Raw genomic sequence first — 21,712 nt, forward strand, 5'->3', positions numbered from 1 at the left:
ACCCCTGTACTCCTTCCTCACTCCTTTCCCCCTCTCATCCATCCCACTTAGATCCAAGAAAATCCCCATCCAGAGCCTCTCCCTCTTCTTGTACTCTGGGGGACAACAGCACAGAGCGTCTACTACAGAAGAAAGACCACACTGCCAGAGGCCTGCTCTCTAATCCTGACTACTCCTATGGTCCAGCTCCACGCTCTCCCAATACATTACCTCGAAGCTATGCCAGCAGCATCAGAGACAGCCAGGTGGACAGCCTGATAATGCAGCACATACATGTGGAGAGGAAGAAAGAGGTGTTCCTGGACCACGTCAGGCAAAAGTATCCTCAACACGCTGTTATTATCATGGGACACCAGGACCCCATGAAGGAGCAGGTGAGAGTTGTACATGGTTAGCAGTGTTGGAAAAATGGAATGTGGACGTGATTTATGATGATGCCATACAGAGGACAGAGTCCATCCATCCATCCTCTTCCACTTATTGTGTTCAGGATCGCAGATTGACTTAAGGTGATATGAAAAAACAGGAGAATTAATGACAGTACAGTTAAAATGCAAATAAAACAATGTAATGCTGGCTGAATGGGGAGTCTTGTGAGTTGTCATAAAGTTTACAAGTAGAACTGATCGCCTAGTCAGACCGGTACAGTCAGCATTATTTGCTGAGGTGGAGTTGTGTTGTAAGAGAAGGGGGCAGGAAGAGAGGTGGAGTTTGTCAGTGCACCTGATCCAGGCAGAGAAACATGCGGCACACAGAAACTGCGAAGTCTCAACAGTCCGAGAAAAGAACCTTTAAACTGACGTTAAACCGCAGGAGCTTAAAACTGAGTTAGCTGCTGTGCTAAAACTCTGAAGCCACACTGCAGACTCCGAGCTTCTCCTCCAGGTAAGCTCCTCCAACTTCTGTGACAACAACTTAATAATGACCCAACAGTTCCTGTTTTGTCTACTCATTTAAAGAGCACAGTGTAAAAAGTAGCCAAAGCGATCAGCAGCGTAACACGTTTAGTGAACACAGCGTCGCCTTGAACCCGCAAACGCGCGCTGCTGTTCAGTGCTGGAGCCGGCTGAGCGAGCTGCTCCATCAACACTTCAGAATGCGGGCTGCTCAGTGTCTGCGTCTGACGTCATTGTCTGCTGCGTCAGCTAGTGACGAGAACCAAAACAACAAGAGTGAGAGGTGTTAATGAGGTTCCCGCAGTTTTAAGGTTTTATTCAACGTGTGGACTCACGTTTTATCTGTTCCTCCCCCCCGGATCTGCTGCTCTGGGCGAAGTTTCAGCCAAGTGAAATATCTAGTTAGTTTCTTAATATCTATTAACCACAGTCATTAAAAAATACAGATGCCCTGTAGATAGCTACATGTTAGTGCAGAAATGGCAAGCATTCCCCACAGGAGACTGTTATTGTGATTTGGCATTATATAAATAAAATAGAATTGGACTGAATAGTTACAGTTTGACCTCTATAACACAGGGGTGTCTGTAAATACTCTCAGATCAGTCATAATAACACTCGGGCCAACCAATAATAGTCTGCTACACCAGTGATCTCGATGCAGCATAATTTTACCTGGATGGCAGATTTTATTTTAGGTTGCAATAGGTGAGCTGCACAGTGGTGTGGTGGTTAACACCAACACCTCACAGCAAGAAGGTCCTGGGTTTGAATTCACCATCTGGCCAAGGCCTTTCTGTATAGATCTTTCATGGTCTCGCCACGCCTGTGTGGGTACTCTCAGGGTAGTCCCACTTCCTCCCACACACCAAAGGCAGGCATGGGATTAGGTTAATTGGAGATTCTAAATTAAACATAGGCATGAATGTGAGAGCGGATGGCTGGCTGTCTCTCTGTGTTAGCCCTGTTACAGACAGGTGACCTGTCCAGGGTGTACCCTGTTTCTTGCCCTATACCAACTGATTAGCCACTTGGTTAGCTGAGAACCTAAGACTGTCCTCATGGCCTAAAGTGTGCACTTCTGTCCACTGCCCCCCCCCCCCCCCCCCCCCCCCACCCCCCCCCCCCCCCCCACACACACACACACACACACACACACATAACTGCAGACTGCTTCCGGTGTTATCTACTTGGATATATGGCACTAAGTCACATGTTTTCATGCTTTTACCACTAATATATAAGTTACAACAGAACTTTACCTTGGTCTCTGATCTGAAGGCCACATGAAGTTTGGAGGTCTGCAGTGACTGACTGCTGAAAGTTGGTGATCTTTACACACTGTACACCAGCACTTGTTGACTCTGATTTTATGTGGCCTACCACTTCATGGCTGACTTGCTGTCATTCCCAATCGCTTCTACTTTGTTATAATCCCACAAACAGCTGACTATGGAATATTTGTAGTATCACAGTACCACGCTGGAATTCACTGAGCTCCTGAGAACAACCCATTCTTTCACTAATGTTCGTAGAAGCAGTCTGCATGCCTAGATACTTGGTTTATACACCTGGGACCATGGAAGTGACTGGAGCACCTGAATTCAAATATTTGGATGCCTGAGTAAATATTTTTGACAACATAGTGTAACTATGTACAGCAACAGTAGGAGCAGATGCAGAACCTCCTGGTGTGTTGCACAGTACTGTGGCAATGTGCATATTGTCATTACAGTGTTCTGGCAGTATTCTTGTGTGTGCTTTTGTGCACATTCTGGGTTGTAAACATCAGAACTTCTGTTCACAGGACATCACATAGTTTGGAAATACAGACCACACACACACATACATACACACACACACACACACACACACACACACACACACACACACACACACACACACACACACTGTGTCTTTGTACTTGTCAGGACATTCTGGTACAAAACGCTGCAATCTAAAGATTATAAATATCCAACCACATTGTAATTCCTTTTTATTTTATCTTGAGTGTACCTCTTTAATTTTATATCAGCTATGATCACACTTATCTTCTTTAAGTTCAGTTGACTATGTGCATATTTATATAGAATTATATTCATGAAGGTGTCTAATCTTCAACTGGAAATACATTGGATGCTCCCACATTTTCGCCATAGTCTCCGTAGGCTAAGTCAGTAGAGTGAACTGTGGGTTCCCAGATTGCTTTGATACAGTGCACCATAAAACCTGCCCAGAACAGCTAGTGACACACAAAAAAGAAATCTTGCAGTGATCTGACCTCCAAATTCCCAGATTCCAGTGTGATCTAGCATCTGCACAGCTCCATCCCCAGAGGCCCTGACTTTGCAGCCCACAGGAGACAAAGGTTCTCCTAGCATTCTCTTCTGTCACACCAACCCTCTTCACTACATTCACAAATCTTCTCTGGAGGGTCTTCCTCTTTCCTCCTACCTGGCAGCTTCATATTCATGTAGTATCACCGTTCCTCTGTTGGCATCCTATCATGTTTTCTCTGAATCCACAAAGACCCAGTGAAGCTCTTTCTGTCCTTCTCTAACCTCCTCTAACTTCTCCATCAACACTCTCAAAGCAAACATCACAACTGTAGTGCTCTTTGTCGGCATGACTGCTGCTCACTGATCATCACCTCTCTCCTTACCCTAGCTCAACAAGTATTTCCCAAAGCTTCATGGTGTGGCTCAATAGTTTTATTCACCTGTAGTTACAACAGCTCTGCACGTCACCCTTGTTCTTTAAAATTAGTATCAGTACACTTCTTCTCCATTCCTCAGGCATCCTCTCACTCAAGAGGATGATTGTGTTAAAACAATCTGGTTAAAAAGGTAACTGTCCTTTTTCCTACACGTCTCCATACATCCACAGGTCTCTTGGTCTCTGTCATTTGGACTAACTAGCTTTCCACCCTTCATATTCTTCAGAGCCGCCCTCACTTCCTCCTTGCTAATCTTCTGCACTTCCTGATTAACACTGTTCACATTTTTTTGTATATCCGCCTCCCTTTCTCTCATTTTCTACATTCATGAGCTCTTCAAAGTACTCCTTCCATCTTCTCAACATGCTTTCTTCATTCATTAGTACATTTCCGTCTCTATCCTTAACCAGCTTAACCTGCTGCACATCTGTTCCACCTCGATCTCCGCCTAGCCAATCAATACAAGATGTTTTCGCTTTTCTTAGTGTCCAGCCTCACACACATCTCAACATTAAAACTGTTTTCTTTGCTTTTGTCACCTCTCTCTTTGCTCCTGTCTACTTTCTTCATCAGGCTAACCTCTTCCTGTCCTTCCACATTCTCCCAACAATTCTCCCAGTCCTCTTTCCTCTGTCTGGAGGAAAAATCCACTACCATCTATCCCACATATTTCTCCTTAATGCCCTACCTTAATTTCTTAATAACATTTAAATTTACAGTAAATGTCTTTGTGAAACTACTGTAACTAAGTCTAAAGGTATAATTCAATTCTGTTCTATTTTATTTATATAGTGTTAAATCACAACAAACGGTCAGCTGAACATGCTTTTTATTGTAAGGTAAAGACCTACAAGAACTCTATGGGGGTGACCCTACAACCCCACGAGAATCCCAGTGTGATTTGGAATCATATATATTGAATTGAATACCTGCCCAACACCGTTTAATCACCTCTGTTCCCTTCACATGTCCACTGAAATTTGATCCAATCACCCCCCCCCCCCCCCCCCCCCCCCCGGACCCACTCTACCACTTAATTCAGATTACTCCACAATTCCTCTTTTTCTTCTAACAGACATCCAACTTATGGTTCATATGCACTTCAGCATCACCTGTATAATTTCCAGTCTGACACTCTTGTCAGACAAGATTATCTCACAACATTATTCAGATACTCTCACCTTCATACTCCTCTGTTTCTATTTCCCTCACTGCTTCCGAACGCACCTTTCCTTTCCTTTGTCTTCAGCCAACATTAGCACAGTTTCCACTGCCACCCTTTTGGCCAGCAACACCAGGTAGTCATTGTTAACTTGGACCCCAACCAATCTGTTATGGAACTCGTATTCTTTATGAGCCGCATGTTTAATTTGGCCAAGATTTTACACCAGATGCCCTTTCTCATTCAACCCTCCCCATTTATCCAGGCTTGGGACTGGCACTAGGACTACACTGGCTTGCGACCACTCCCCATGGATGGGTTTGCTCCCATGCCAAACACCACAGGAAATCCCCAGAGCTCCTTTGCAGCAGTAGTTTCCAGCATAAGGGGAGCCTACACAATATTAGGCAGGTGGTTTTAATGTTGCTGGAGGTTGGTGAAGTCCTCCTTCAAGTGAAACATGAGAAATTTAAAAGTTAAACAGAGACACAGGCTTACATACCCAGATTTATAAACATGGCCAAAGCACACATGCTGCACATTATGAGCTCATTTGTATAATCAAATGTGACAGCTGTCTGGTAGTTGATGTAAAGATGTTCTGGCACTCACTGAAGCAAAGGGAGCTGCACTGTAGCAGTTGGTGTGTGTTTGTGTGTTTATATATATGCACACACACACACACATGGACATTAGTGTTCTTTAGTGTAAGATTTGACTTTTAGCAGAAGCACTTTTTTACCTATCTCTCTAATCTTTGTATATTGCCATTTTTTTCCTGCTTTTCCACTCTGTCCAGGTGAGGAGTCCACAGCTTACTGACAGGCCCCACTGCACTGGTGTGACATTGGTGAAAGACCAGGACAGGCTGGTTTCAAGCAACATGTCTGATGGAGACGTGATACCCCCGTCAGTCCCCTTTACAAGGGGCTCTAAGGCCAGAGCAAGTCTACCTGTGGGCCGTTCCAGCGGACAGACACGAGAGAGGCCATTTGGTATGTAGACGTATATAAATAAATCTGTGTAGTAACACTTACCGCTTAACTGCTTCTGACCATACATATGAATATCCTGTAGAAGCTGTACTAAAAAATTGGTCATAAAATTCTGTTGAAATCAAAGTTATAATCTACAAAGCTAAAATAACACATTCCCAGGTCACTTCTTTAAAATGGGGAAGTACAAGCCAGTGTACCCCAGTGGTAAATGCTAAATGGACTAGTTCTTATACAGCACTTTACTCCTCTACATAAGCACTCAAAGAGACAATATGTCTCATTCACCCATTCACACGCATTCATAAAGCACTTTCTACAAGTGCTTTCTATCAATCACCCTCTCTGGACACTATGGTGTAGATAGGAAGAGAAAAGGAGTAGAGGTTGTCTTGAAGGAAGAGTATGTGAATAGAGGTCTGGAGGTAAGAGAGTGTCAGATAGGATCGTGAGTTTGAAGCTGGAAATTTATAGGGTGATGCTGAATGTTGCCAGTGCATCTGGCCCACAGGTTGGATGTCATTAGAAGAGAAAGAGAAATTCTGGAGCAAGTTGGATGAAGTGGAAGAGAGTATCCCCAGGGGGGAGAGACTGGTGATTGGAGCAGACTTCAGTGGACATGTAGGTGAAGGAAACAGAGATGATGATGAGCTGTTGGGTAGGGATGGTGTTAAGGTGAGAAATCCAGAAGGACAGATGTGGTGGATTTTGCCAAAAGGATGGAAATGGCTGTCGTAAACATACTTCAAAAGGAGGGAGAGACATAGGTGATGTATAAGAATGGAGGACGGTGAACACAGGTGGGCTATATTTTATGCAGAAGGTGCAATCTGAAAGAGACTTCAAGGTGGGCTCACAAGGGAAATGTAGCTAAGCAGCATCAGATGGTAGTTTGTAGGATGACTTTGGAAACCAAAAAGAGGAAGTGAGTTAAGGCCACGGCAAGGGAGCTGGTAGAAGCTGAAGAAGGAAGAATGTTGCAGAGTTCATGAAGGAGTTGAGACAGGCTCTGGATGGTAGGGAAGAGTCATGACTGGAAAAGTGCAGCTGTAGGGTTGAGAGGAACTGCCAAGAAGGTGTCTGGTGTATCCTCCAGGCAGAGGAAAGAGGACAAGGAGACTTGTGGAATGAAGAATTACAGAAACATATTTAAAGAAAGAGGTTAGCAAAGGAAAATTGGGATAGTCAGAGGGAAGAAGATGGGAGTCTTGAAAGACTAGGCATATGGCAAAGAGGGAGGCAGAAAAGAAAAGGGCTTATAGTGAGTTGTATGTGAACCTGGACTCTAAGGAAGGAGAAAAGGACTTGCATCAATTGAGCAGGCAGTGAGATCGAGCTGGAAAGTACAGTACCAGTCAACAGTTTGGACACACTCGCCCATTTATATGAATATATGCAGCAGGTTGTGAGAGAGTGAGGGCAGCTATGAAGAGGATGAAGAGTGGAAAGGCAGTTGGTTCAGATGACATACCTGTGGAGATCTGTAGATGTCAAGGAGAGAGGACGGTGGACTTTTTGACCACTGTTTAACAGAATCCTGGAGAGTGAGAGGATGCCTGAGGAATGAATCAAGTATACAGGTACCAATTTTCAAGGACAAGTGTCATGTGCAGAACTGTAATATCTAAAAGCTCCATTCAGCAGCTCTCTTATCATCAGTGGTCACCGCAGTTCCACATGTTTGATTTTGCAGAATTTTACATCTGACACAACATCAAAGGGGACTTGTGTCAAACCAGCAATCTCAAGCTTGCCAGGCAGATGTGTTAGCCACTACACCGCTGGAGGCATTATAAATATAAAAACTACAGAGGGATAAACTCGATGAGCCACACCATGACCCTATGGAAAAGAGTTGGTGAAGAGAGCAGCGAGTGTGGCTTCATGCTGACAAAGAGCACTGATGTGATGTTTGCTCTGAGAGTGTTGATGGAGAAGTTAGAGGAGGAGAGAAGGAGCTTCACTGTGTCTTTGTGGATCCAGAGAAAGCAGATGACAGGGTGCTTAGGGAGGATCTGTGGTAGTGCATGATGAAGTCAGGAGTGGCAGGGAAGTATGGTGAGGGTTGTGCATGACATGTATGAGGACAGTGAGACAGTGATGAGGTGTGAGGTAGGAGTTACAAATGACAGGTTGACAGATGAGGTCAGGCAGGAGTCTCCATGGGCTATGATGTTTGCAGATGACATTATGATCTGTAGTCTTTAGTAGGAGATGAAGAAAGCGTAAGCCCTAACCCTAACCAGAGGAATGTTCTGGAGAGAAGCAGAATGAAAGTCAGTAGAAACAAGACGTAATACATCTGTGTGAATGAGAGGGAGATAGGTGGAAAGGTGAACATGGAAGGAGTAGGGATAGATGTAGGTAGATGAGTTTAAACACTTGGAGTAAAACATCCAAAGCAACAGACTGTTCTCAAGAGAGGTGAAGAAGCAAGTGTAGGCAGCGTGGGGTGGGTGGAGACAAGTGTCAGGGGTACTTTGTGACAGATGGATATCAGCAAGAGAGAACGGGAAGGTTTACAAGATGGTATGGTTTGGAGACGGTGGCACAGAGGAGCTGGAGGTGGCAGAGTAGAAGATGCTGCTTCCTCCAGAAGCTGAAGATTTTTACTGGGCATGACCAGGATGGACAAGACTAGAAATGAGTACATTAGAGGGACAGCTCAAGTTGAGCGTTCTGGAGACAGAGTTGGAGAGGCATGGCTGAGATGGTTTGGACATGTGGAAAGGAGGGATAGTGGATGTATTGGGCAAAGGATGTAGAATATGGTGGAGTAATAGAGGACAACCACAGAAGATTCATGAATGTAGTGAAGGAGGATATGCAGAAGGTTGGTGTGACAGAGGAGGATGCTCGGGATGGGGTGAGATGGAGACAGATGATCCGCTGTGGTGACCCCTAAAGGGAGCAGCTGGAAGAAGACTGATTGACATAATAATAACTAAACTCAAAAGTGAGTCATGATGATGATATGATCGCCAAAGACCAGAAGTCTCCTCACTCATTGTTAAAGTGTGCTTAGTTACTGAGTAGACCACTTGGTCTGCAGAAGGTCTTTGGCTGAGGACAGACAGCAGAAATCAGTACTAGTACTGAGGTTAACCTTAGTGCAGATAAGCTTCTGTTAGGTAGGCGGAGTGTTGCAGTGGTTAGCTCTGTCAGTACACAACTAAAAGGTTGTAGGCCTGAACTTTCCTCACGTCTGGATATTTTCCAGTTGCTCATCCTGCAGACTGAAGACTGTATGTCAGGTTAGTTGGTGATTTTAATTGCAGTTAGTAAGTGTGGGTGTAAAACAGATGAATTATTGATACCTTATTTAATTTAAGTATTCCTCTGTGAATTGTGTATTTTATGCTGTATACGGCTCAGTATATTAACTGAAATTAGCAGTCAAAAACATTTATTGTAGCTGTAACTCATCATGTGTAAAGAGTTAAGGATCCGTCAGCACCATCACTGTACAGTTCTGTCACAGACTGTTAGCCCTCTGCCTGTGCCAGGTGTGCTGTTCCTGCAGTATGGGGAGGAGACGAAGCAGGTCTGGGTGCCTACAGAAATCAGCAGCCGGGACGCTCTGCGGGGTCTGTTTGTTAATGCCTTCCCCCATCAGCTCACCGTCAAGATGCTCCAGTCTCCCAACATGGCCATCTACATCAAAGACACCAGTCACAATGTTTACTATGACCTGGAGGACATTAGGTGAGGACAGTACTGGGAATGTGACTTGGTCTACTCAAGATTGTCATGTCAACATCTAGATTACAATAAAACACAAAAGGGTGCAAATGAAAAGATATACTACGTGCACAGAAATGTATACACGGTAATCACACTCTAATCTATCAGTGTGTTATGTTAAATTGTTCTTACATTCACAATGGATGAAAAAGTCTGAAGCCCTAAATTTTGTCTTTTGCTATCACCTGTAAAATGTAGAAAAGTTTTTTAGATTTTGTCATCTTTAAACACAGATCCAGCTCTCCTTGTTCCTGGTTTCAGCCCTGAGCCTCACTCACCTGCTCTGGCAGCTACACTTTTGCTTCTTGTCACATCCTAAAGGATTAAGTACCCTGATGTTAAAAGGTCAAAGGAACAAGGCCACACATTCAGAAAAGTCATTCACTTCATGTAGTGCTCTAAATGGTTAATCTCCATCCTCCACTGTGCCTGAAGATGTTGCCACTCTCTGTATCATCATCTGTCATTTACAGAGCCCCCCCATCCTGTGTCTCCCTCATGTGTCCCCATTAAATTGGCTTTTAGTCAATCCAGCTGGAACATAGAAAGAAAAATACATTTATCAGCACTATAAGTGAATGTTTGTATGTCACATTTTGGAGTGGTGCTTTTTTTTTTTATGAGGTGAGATTTCCTGACACCAGCTGTATTTGTAAATGTTTGGAAGCTGTAATAGCTGTGAACAGAAATGTAATGTGTGTGTGTGTGTGTGTGTGTGTGTGTGTGTGTGTGTGTGTGTGTGTGTGTGTGTGTGTGTGTGTGTGTGTGTGTGTGTGTGTGCACAGCAAAATATATCTAATATATCAAAAATAACTGAACTGAAATAGTAAAATGTTAACAGTTGCATCCTTAACATCAGTGATTAAATGAAGCCATCCTTACAGAGAATATGTAGCACAGCCATGAGCCCTGCTTTTAGCTTTTAAACAATATAACTGATCCATTTAATCACTACCCAGTGAGTGAGTTGCTGCACACATTAAACTACCATATCATGTAACTCTGTTGCTTCTAGAAACATCACCCCTAACTCCTGTCTGAAGGCTTATCATAAAGACCCTGCACATGTGTTCAACCGCCATGCCAGGTCTGTTACTACAGGAGGAAGGGTGAGTCAGTCAGTCTGCTTAATGCTTTTCTTTGTAGCCATAGATGCTGTGATGGTAAGTACATTTTGCTGAGACACTGAGGAATGAACTGTGTTATAGGCAGCAGCTTTTTTATATATATACACACATATACACACACACACACATGCTGCTTGTCAGATTCAAAGGTACTTGCAGCTGTCCTCAATATCTGCAGTCTCTTCTAGTGATGCAGTCACTGCAGTTCTGACTACTTTCCCTCTCTTTGTTGCCATCTGACTAAACTTCTCCAGTCTAAATGATATTCCAGTGTTGTTGCACCTAGTGGTGTGGATCACTGAATCGATGTCTCATTCACTCCTGGGTGACTCCAGGTTCATGTCACCCATGTAGTGGAGGTGGCTGATGGTTGCTCCATTCTGTAGGTGTATCAGACCTACGCACAACAGCAGTGGGGACAGAGCAGCCCCTTGGTAAATCCTGCACTTGATGGTGACTTGTGCAGTTGATTTGAAGTTGGCCTCTAGTGTTGTCCTCCACATCCCTACTGAGTTCCTGATGAAGGCTGATGAGGGACCTGTTGATCTTGTACAGTTCTAGGCATTCCAGGATCCATGTGAGACACTGAGTCATGGGGTTTCTTGTAATCAATCAAGACAGGTTGTCAGTCTGGTCTTACAGTCTTGAATGACTGCTTGGTCTACCATTAACTGGTGTTTTGCTCCACTGGCTATTGAAGGAAATTTCAAATAAAGAGTGCGTGCTGTTGTTGCTTTTAAGCCTTTAGGTTTCTGCGTGTTCGTTTCATCGAACAGGACTGACAAAGAAACAAACAGGAATAAGGAGTCCAATTATTAAATTTATAAAGCCATTTCAAAGAGTTTACAGATATCTGGACCAGACTGCATGCCGTGAGATGACATGAAGTACTGGCACTTTCCAATTTGACAAACAATTTCATATAGTAACAGCATATCAGTCTTGATTACATCATTTACAAAACAGAATGTGAAATTCAACAACAGGGTGACCTCGGAGTCTCCATTTCTATCACTGTGTAGTCTTCATCAGTGTACAGTCAGAATACAAAGGTCACGATGACACAGAACATTATAAGCTTCTGTATTTTTAATCAGTTAAGTTATTTTCCAGACAGATTTCTCAGGGAAGTAAATGTATGTAAGATATATACCATGAATATTCCAACACTATACTATAGCACTTTTTTATCTATGTCTAAGGGCTTTCTAACATTCACACACACACTCACACTCCAATGGAGTGTTCAATATCTTGCCCAAGGATACTCCAGCGTGCAGACTGCAGGAGTCAGGAGTCGAGCCACCATGATGGATGGGGTGTTCAGGTTCAGGCACGCTTATATGAGGTTGTGATCAATAGTTGGTGGAAACCATAGGAGTGTGTATTTTTGCACAGGTCAGCAGCAACACAGACTCTAGGTTTTAACACTGGTTTAAGACTATGCTGTCTTTAAAACACAACATTGCCACTGTTTTACCCTCCGTCACAGCTTTGTTCTGACAAGTTGTTTTGTATAATTCTCAAAACAGTAAATTTACCTCTCAGAGCACAAGGGTTGTATATGTGTACAGGTGTTTAGTTAGCTGTGTATTTGTGTGATTTTGGTGTTTTATTGTATTAATTTGGATCTTAACTAATGCATTAAATCACAAAGGTCACAAAGTGAGCATCAACTCTCAGGTTTTATAAATCACTGCTTTTGTCAGTGCAGCTTGGTGGCTTTGAAAAGAGTGCTTTCTTAGCATGTTTACAGAAGCCAACAAACTCTTTCAGTTGTTACAAGTAATTTTAAATTAATGTGTACCATAAAATTTGTTATTCATTGTTAGGCCGGTGCTGTCTTTCTCCAGGAGCGCAGGGATGGAGCTGCCCTCCTGGAGAAAGACAGCAAACAGTATATTGCTAGAAATAATATTGTCTAATCTATCCATATATAATTAAACAGCAAACAGTCTTGAACAAAAACACACCCTCTTTCAATTCTAAGGTTTTATGTATCAGGACATAATAAAAATAATTTGGTCCTTAGCAGCTTCTAAAATGATTTCAGTATAATCTCAGATGAACATCAACACATGATGTTTGAGACAGTTTCCTAATTTATTAACTATAAAATAAAGCTAAGCCAAAATGAAGAAACAGCATGGCCATAAAACAGCAGTAAGATGGAGTCAATTTTTTGTCAGTTTGCATTAACAGTGCATTTACTGTCGCTGCTGAAGAGAAGCAGCCCCAGAGCATGATGCTGCCAACACCATATCTGACAGTGGGGATGGTGTGTTCAGAGTGATGTGCAGTGTTAATTCTCTGCCACACATAGCGTTCAATTTTGGTCTCCTCTGACCACCTTGTGGCACCTTGTTCCACATGTTTGCTGTGTCTCCAACATGGCTTCTGGCAAACTGCAAACGGGACTTTTTATGGTTTTCTTTTAACAATGGCTTTCTTCTTGCCACTCTTCCATAAAGACCACATTTGTGCAGTGCACGACTAATAGTTGTCCTGTGGACAGATTCCCCCACCTGAGCTGTGGATCTCTGCATTTGGTCCATAGTCACCATGGGCCTCTTGGCTGCATCTCTGATCAGTGCTCTCCTTGTTCGGCCTGTAAGTTTAGGTGGACGGCCTTGTCTTGGTAGGTTTACAGTTGTGCCATACTCTTTCCATTTCCGGATAATGGATTGAACAGTGCTCCGTGAGATGTTCAAAGCTTGGGAAATCTTTTTATAGCCTAAGCCTGCTTTAAACTTCTCCACAACCTTATTCCTGACCTGTCTGCTGTGTTCTTTGGACTTCATGATGCTGTTTACTCCCCAATACTCTCTTAACCAACCTCTGAGGCCGTCACAGAGCAGCTGTATTTGTACTGAGATTAGATTACACACAGGTGGACTCTTTTTAGTCATTAGCAGTCATCAGGCAACTTCTGAATGCAATTGGTTGCACTCAGAGAACAGGGGTCTCAATACTTTTGCACATCGCACTTTTCAGTTTTTTATTTGTAAAAATGTTTTGAATCATGTATAATTTTCTTTCCACTTCACAATTGTAACCACTTTGTGTTAGTCTTTCACATTAAATTCCAGTGAAATATATTTATGTTTGTGGTTGTAATGTGACAAAATATGCAAAAGTTAGTTCAAGGGGGATGAATACTTTTGCAAGCCACTGTATTTATTAAAGTCACACACTAATACTGTGTGTTACTGTGTGAGTTCCTAACTCCCAGTGTTTTTCTTAGCCTAATGCTCCAGGAGATCATGGCATTGGCAATTTGGCAGCATGACTTAGATTTGCAATGTTCTTTTTAACTAGAAGAGGCTTTCTACTGGGAAACGCTTCCAAAAAAAAGCCATTATTGTTTGGTCTTTTTCTAATTGCTCTGTGATAAACTTTTAACATGCTTACTGAGTTCTGTAGAGTCTGAGATGTCAGTCTTGGGTTTTCTCCAGTTTATCTGAGCATTGTGGTTTGACCTTGGATTAAATTTGCTGGGATATCCACTCCTGGGAAGATGGTGTTTGTATGCACAGTGACATGGTTTGTTAGGTATGAGCAACCCTCCAAGTAGTCTGTACAATGTCCTCAGTTCACTGCCCCACGTTTCCACATATTGACACGTAGACATGCTTGTAGACTAATGTGGTGGATTCCTCACCTAAACCCTGCCTCTGTAGGTGAAGGTTAGCACAAGATTTATTTTGGGACTAATACTTCTGTTCAGATAGAAGGGATCAGATTGTGTTCAACATTAGTACCAGCATGCCTCATTAATTGGTTCTCACTGAAGAAATGAAATTCTGGAACATGTGTTTTGAACAGCCAAGTTTTGCATTTTGCTTTTTTTAACCAGCCAATATGTTTAATAAATGTTTGTGTGTATTAAGACATTTTCTAACATCCATAATGATGATGATGGAGTAATGTCATTGTTTTGTACTTCCTATAAGCCATGACATGAAAATGCATCTGAACAGAGTCCTGAAGGAATTTCAGATAAAGTCGTGCATCAATACCTGCTCCGGCCTTTGACAGCTGTAGAGTGTAAAGGACCAACTTCTAATGTGTTAAATTCAGTAACAGTATTGATAGAAGAGAACTATGATTGCAGAGGGATTTGTTCTTGTCTGTGCTTACATTACACATGAAGGAGCAATGTGGAGATGAGTTCCTTATGAGAACAATATTGGGCAAGTTCCCATATTGTATGGCTATCTAGGGAAAAGTTAGGTTTGAGTTAATGTTAGAGTGTCCGGGAAAGTAATGTAAGTCAAATAAGTAGTACTGACTTGTCTATGTGTGTGTGTGTGTGTGTGTGTGTGTGTGTGTGTGTGTGTGTGTGTGTGTGTGTGAGCATTTCCTATAGCATCCTCTGATTAATGTTTCTTGCTGGGGAGAGAGAGAGGATGATGCCTGAAAGCTGAAGTGAAAGCCAGTCGGTCCTGAGTCACAGTTGGAAGGAGATTTTCTTGTTGTGGGGAATCTGTCAACTCAGTTTGTACTGCAACAATCATTTGATGATTGACAGGCTGCTCTCCTAGTGTAACTGGTCTGGATGTTACACTGCAGGCTTTATTTCATGTTGGATTTTCAAACTTCTGGCAGTATATGTGTTATGACATGCCAGCTCTGTGTGGGTTTAGAGATCAACGCCCTTTTCAAATAAAGAGACGGATTTGAACTGTGTCACTGAGTCGCACAGACTGCTGTACACCTCTTATCTGAATATTGACTGTGTTCATGCAGAGGTAAGTCCAAATGTGCACACATGGTGCTAGAACACTCGACAAAACAGTGTTTTTTTCTGTCACTTTGTCTAAGTGAACAGGTAAAACAATAACAACAAAAACCCCGTAGTGCACAAGCTGGGTGTAGATCATCTCTAATGAACTGAGTGTGTGTGATCAAACTGATACACTCTCAAACTGTCAGACTGATGGAAATACTCACTTGTTGATTTCACAGCTGGTGAAGCCTGACGGTCACAAAGGTTTGTGGAAGTTTTAGAAGTTTATTAGTATGTTTTTTTTGTTTGTTTGTTTTTTTTGTAAAATTAAAAGGTTCTTATCCTGAGAAGCAGTTCATATTTGAGTATTTCTAAAGAAATTACACCAGTCACATTGTAATCTGTATCAGAGGACTGCAGAAAGAGGGGGATAGAGGAATCTGTGCTCATTTGTCCCATTAGTTAATTATGTGGCTTATGGATGTCTCAGAAATACTTGTTCATTGACATATTCATCGTGCATCTTTTGACAGTAACATCAGGTTTGTAGACCCAGGGATACCTTCATCTGATATGGAGCTACTTGTAACCAGAGCCTGCACTGGGATGGCATTAGCCACGACGCCCCACATGTTGGCGTTCTGAGCCATCAATATTCAGTAGTGATTGCATCATTAAATAAATACTGAGTAGTCATACACTGGACTGCACACAGTTGCCACACCACTGTGAAGTGAGACTGAGGTGTCTCTTTGCTAAATAGTTTCATTATACACACACATGTTCATACACACAGCTTCACCAGATACGTTCACACCTGCTGTGTGTATTTTTATTTCTGGCTGCCAATTTCAACACCGGCTGTATTTGTAAATGTTTGGAAGCTGTAATGGCTGTGAACAGAAATGTAGTGTGTGTGTGTGTGTGTGTGTGTGTGTGTGTGTGTGTGTGGGGGGGGGGGGGGGGGGGGGGGGGTCCTATAAATAGATATTAAACCTTCAATGAGTTACTAACAAATGTTCCATTTAGCTAAGAATAAAGCCTGGGCTGATACCTCTTTCACTTGGTTAGCATCATAGGATTAGAACTATTACATTTCTACACATAAAGCAATATTTTGTTGGTTGATTTACATAAATAAGCCTCTAATGATCTTCAACAGGATTTCTCCTTGTAACAGTGTTGGAATTATGGTATAAATTCCATTCTGTTTATTATGAATTATCATATCTTCTGTTTGTATATTTTCTATAAGTTGTTTTATGTACATATGATACTGTTGTTTTTATGTTTGAAATGGAAACACGTGGTGACATTTCTTACAAAGGAAGTTGTAGTGCAGGCTGTTTTCAGCCTGCAGAGAACAAACATAGGATACGTGTCTCGTATACGCCATGTTACATGCACATTCTACAGGATACTTACTACCATATATGGTAAGGAAAAAGCCAAGAACGTTGTTTATTACATGCTGTAAACTGCGTTTGGTGTAACCCACGTGATCTTATTGTGAAAGTCCGAATAAAAGCGCTGCGCAGGAAGCCGTCCTTCAGGACAGATAACTTCCGCTCAGCCGCGAGCTGAGTTCAAGGAACGGATCTGTCCTCCTTGCGCAAGTTTGAAAAGAGTTGTGTGTTTGTTCTCTGAGTTATTAAAATGATCTGAACCTATCATGCTGCACAACATACAGTGGGTAAAATAATTTTTGAAGTAAACATATTTCATAAGTAAGATGCTATTGACATGAAATTCACCCCAGATGTTGGAAACAACCCATCTAATCCATACATGCAGTTTCTGTGCACACTTTGATTCACTGACTTATGCCTGATTTAGACTTCTGTAGCAGGTCTTTGCAGGGCCTATATACATAACCAGAAACCCCTCTGAACCCTACGTGGTAACCTACGGCGTAACCTGATGCACACCTCTCAAGAAATGTAACTCCATGTCAGGTCGATGCAGCCTGCTAGGATTGCGATTGTTCAGCACGCAAGATTATTCTCATGCATTCTGGGCTATGTTTTCCAAAGCAGTTTTTGAATCTATCAGTGAAAGAAGAACAAACATCATCTCTATATAAGGAATAATAATCATAGCAACACTATAAGGACTCACAAATGTCAGCAAACTCCTGGAGGGAGATTTCTGAAACTATCAGGATGGACGTGAGGGAATGAACAAAGAAGTGTAAAAACCAGAAAATATGTTCACGCCCAATAAAAGCTGACCACAACAAAGAGAGAAGACCCAGGAGAGAAAAAAGTCCTGGCATTTTATTTGTTTCTGTCAGCCAGCACCACATATAAAATGCCAGGACACCACCACACAGTAATTAACACACACAATGCATCTGCACAAGTATAAATGCCAGCAATGACGTCGGCCAGGCTACGTACGTAGGCCCTGCAAGGAGCCAGCACACAAGTCTAAATCAGGCCTTAATGAAAGCATTTTGACACACACACACACACACACACACACACACACACCTCTCTGGGATTTCCTCCGTATCAGTGGTTTTGTCTTTGTTTGTTTTTAGTCCTTGATATTTTCTATTTGTTCCTCTTCTAAGCTTCTAAGCTGTATTAATGGTGCAGTTTCAAAGCATGTGTTTCCCTTTCTGCAGATTTCCAAAGAGGCGTTGTACGGCAGTCACAGTCCAGTCCACACTCTTTCGAGCCTGCAGGGCTCCATGTCTCCGCCTATGGTCCGCTCTATGCCCTCTTCCCCTTCCAGAGTGGCATATGGTGGAGTGGGCAAACGAGGGGGCAGTGGGGGGGTATGGGACCCCAGCTCCACATTACCGCGGGAACGCCTTTCAGGGGCAGGACGATCCAGCGCCATGAGCACCAGCAGTGCCATACTAGAGAGGAGAGACATCAAGCCTGGTGAGATTCCTGCTGTTTCTCAGCTTATTCCTATTCAGTATGGCTAGCACTTTCTTTTCCTCTGCTGTGACATAAGGACAGAAGTTATGTGGGTTGTGATGTGTAATGTATGACATCTTTCATGTCTTAAAGTCTGCCACTGCTATGCAGTCATTGGAGAGGCTATTCTGTCTTCAAAGTTTAGCTGAATAATTCCTAGTGAGTCTCAAATATTTTTTTCCTTGAAATCCCCATCAAATATAAAAGTTTAGAACAGATTGTGAACATCTTTGGAAGGAAGACGGATGAGGTTTTCCAACACTCAGTTCATTTTTATTTATATAGCACCAAATCACAATCACCTCAAGGCACTTTATATTGTAAGACCCTGCAATAATACAGAGAAAACACAATAATCAAAATGACCGCTTTTGAACGGTTGGGGGAGAGGAAGATGGGTCAAGAGGCATGCTGTGGAAGAGATCCAGAGTGATTAAAAGTAGAGGGTATAAATATATAGAGATTGAAAAAAAGTGTGTGAAAAATAAATACTCTCCATCATGGGAACCCCCCAGCAGCCTAGGCCTATAGCAGCATAACTAAGGGATGGTTCAGGGTCACCTGATCCAGCTCTAACTTTAAGCTTTTTCATAAAGGAAAGTTTTAAGCCTAGTCTTAAAAATAGAGAGAGTGTCTGTCTCCTGAATCCAAGCTGGGAGCTGGTTCCACAGAAGAGGGGCCTGAAAGCTGAAGGCTCTGCCTCCCATTCTACTCTTAAGTATCTGAGGAACCACAAGTAAGCTGAGACTGAAGTGCTCTATTGGGGTGATACTGTACTGTGAGGTCTTTAAGATACAATGGGGCCTGATTATTCAAGACCTTGTATGTGAGGAGAAGAATTTTAAATTCAATTCTTAGATTTAACAGGGAGCCAATGAAAAGAAGCCAATATGGGAGAATTATGCTCTCTCTTTCTAGTCCCTGTCAGTACTCTAGCTGCAGCATTTTGGCTCAGCTGAAGGCTTTTCAGGGAGCTTTTAGGACAGCCTGATAATAATGAATTATCATAGTCCAGCCCACTAGCGGAACAAATCAGAGCTGGGCCGTGGGGCGGGGTAAATGACCGAGCCCTTTACACCCAAATAATAAAGCTCATCATAACATCATTTTACATGAAGTGCCACTCAAGTGACTGATGATGACGTTGTGGATGGTTGGTGACGTTACCCACAATTCACTTGGAGAAAATATCTGCGATCCACTCGAAATTTTGCGTGTCATAAAGTTAAATGTAAGAGTGAAAATAAAGCCAGTTATGCAGCACAACATTTTATTCAATATTTTACACCTACTACATCACTAAAGTCAGTCAGTCTTGTAAAGATTTTAGCAACCATGACTCAGTCCTGGCTGTGGCAACCTTTAAAACTCCTGTGTAAAACATGAATGATGGGTGATGTAAAGTAGGCAATTCCTTTGACCATATACTGCGCTCATCTGGATACACTCAGGAGCGGGCCCGCCTTCTCCAGCTCTCCTTGGACATGATAGAGGTCTGGCTACCTGAAATCTTATCATCTCTCCCATCCGGGCCCCCTTTAGGCCCGGGCCGGGGGCGTGCCGCCATCCCAGCCCCCCCCAGAAGCTCCGCCCCTGGTCCAGCCTAGAAGTAATAAATGCATGAACTAGCTTTTCAGCATCACTCTGAGACTGGTTGACCAATTTTCTTTCTTTCTTTTTTTTTTTGACCAATTTTCAACTTTGTGAAAGCCATAACTCGAGAACGATATGACTTAATTGATAGCATAGATGCATCTACTAAAAATCTTGGATGACATCAAGGTAAGGGTCACATACACGGAGCCATATGACCAACTATAAAAACAGCACCAACAAAGCTGTGGTGTCGACTGAGGTTAACTGATGCACAACAGACTCACTACTTTCTATGCCCCCAGCTGCCTCCAGTACATGCACACTCACACTGCAGAAACTGCATGTGCTAAGGGCAGTCAATCCTAGGGAGGCAATTCAATTCAACATCCTGCAATACAATGTGCTGTATAAGCGCTTTGAGTGCTCAGACAGAGTAGAAAAGCGCTATGTAAAAACTAGTCAAATACAATATACAGTAGATAAAAATCTTTAATAAAATCACAACAGATGATGTGTAAAAATAGGGAAAAAAAATAGGAAAACTAGAACTCCTTTAACCACTCACCTGTAATTCTAGCAACCATGAGTTTGTCTGTACCGAATTAAGAGCATTTGAAAAACAATTAGCAACCATACTGCAATCAACATGTTGGTGTATCAATAAAGAACAAACAACAAACCTCATCTGGTTCACAGATTTTCATTTAACACTGTATGTATATAATACATTAAATATATGACATTAAGAATTCAAGTCAACAAACAGATTTTTTCAGAGCTGACAGTAAATCTGCAGTGTGTGATGTTTAAATGTCAGAGAAGATTGATGTTCAAGGAAATGACTAAAGAAAAGACTGATGAAAGTCTGACAAAGTAATATGCAGCTGGCTCTTCGATTTTGTTCTAATGCTTCTGCCTATAATGTCCTCAGATGCATGCTTTGATATACAGTGGTGTGAAAAATGTTTGCCCCCTGCCTCATTTCCTGTTTTTTTGCATGTTTGTCACACTTAAGTGTTTCGGAACATCAAACCAATTTAAACAATAGTCAAGGACAACACAAGTAAACACAAAATGCAAGTTGTAAATGAAGGTGTTTATTAGTAAAGGTGAAAAAAAATCCAAACCATCATGGCCCTGTGTGAAAAAGTGATTGCCCCCCTTGTTAAAACATACTATAACTGTGGTTTTTCACACCTGAGTTAAATTTCCCTAGCCACACCTAGGCCTGATTATTGCCACACCTGTTCCCAATCAAGACATCACTTAAATAGGAGCTGCCTGACACAGTAAGGTCCACCAGAAGATCCTTGAAAGCTACACATCATGCCGAGATCCAAAGAAATTCAGGAGCAATTGAGAAAGAAAGTAATTGAGATCTATCAGTCTGGAAAGGGTTATAAAGCCATTTCCAAAGCTTTGGGAATCCAGCGAACCACAGTGAGAGCCATTATCCACAAATGGCGAAGACATGGAACAGTGGTGAACCTTCCCAGGAGTGGCCGGCCACCCAAAATTACCCCAAGGCCGCAGCGACGACTCATCCAAGAGGTCACAAAAGACCCCGCAACAACGTCCAAAGAACTGCAGGCCTCACTTGCCTCAGTTAAGGTCAGCGTTCATGCCTCCACCATCAGAAAAAGACTGAGCAAAAATGGCCTGCATGGCAGAGTTCCAAGAAGAAAACCACTGCTGAGCAAAAAGAACATTAAAGCTCGTCTTAATTTTTCCAAAACGCATCTTGATGATCCCCAAGACCTTTGGGACAACATTCTGTGGACCGATGAGACAAAAGTGGAACTCTTTGGAAGGTGTGT

At 42.4% G+C, this 21,712-nt stretch overlaps 1 protein-coding gene across 1 annotated transcript in view; it reads left to right on the forward strand.

Moving 5' to 3' along the window:
- Positions 1-281: 281 nt before the first annotated feature.
- LOC115796480 (sickle tail protein-like) overlaps positions 282-21,712 on the forward strand; it is a 60,395-nt gene continuing 38,964 nt past the window's right edge. The window contains exons 1-5 of the mRNA XM_030752904.1: positions 282-374; positions 5,574-5,769; positions 9,276-9,474; positions 10,529-10,622; positions 17,999-18,260. Of these exons, the coding sequence (XP_030608764.1) occupies positions 345-374; positions 5,574-5,769; positions 9,276-9,474; positions 10,529-10,622; positions 17,999-18,260 (781 nt within the window). The 5' untranslated portion in view covers positions 282-344. The remainder of the gene's footprint in view (positions 375-5,573; positions 5,770-9,275; positions 9,475-10,528; positions 10,623-17,998; positions 18,261-21,712) is intronic.

The sequence above is a fragment of the Archocentrus centrarchus genome, chromosome 17 (genome assembly GCF_007364275.1).
Source record: "Archocentrus centrarchus isolate MPI-CPG fArcCen1 chromosome 17, fArcCen1, whole genome shotgun sequence".
Classification (NCBI taxonomy): Eukaryota; Metazoa; Chordata; class Actinopteri; order Cichliformes; family Cichlidae; genus Archocentrus; species Archocentrus centrarchus.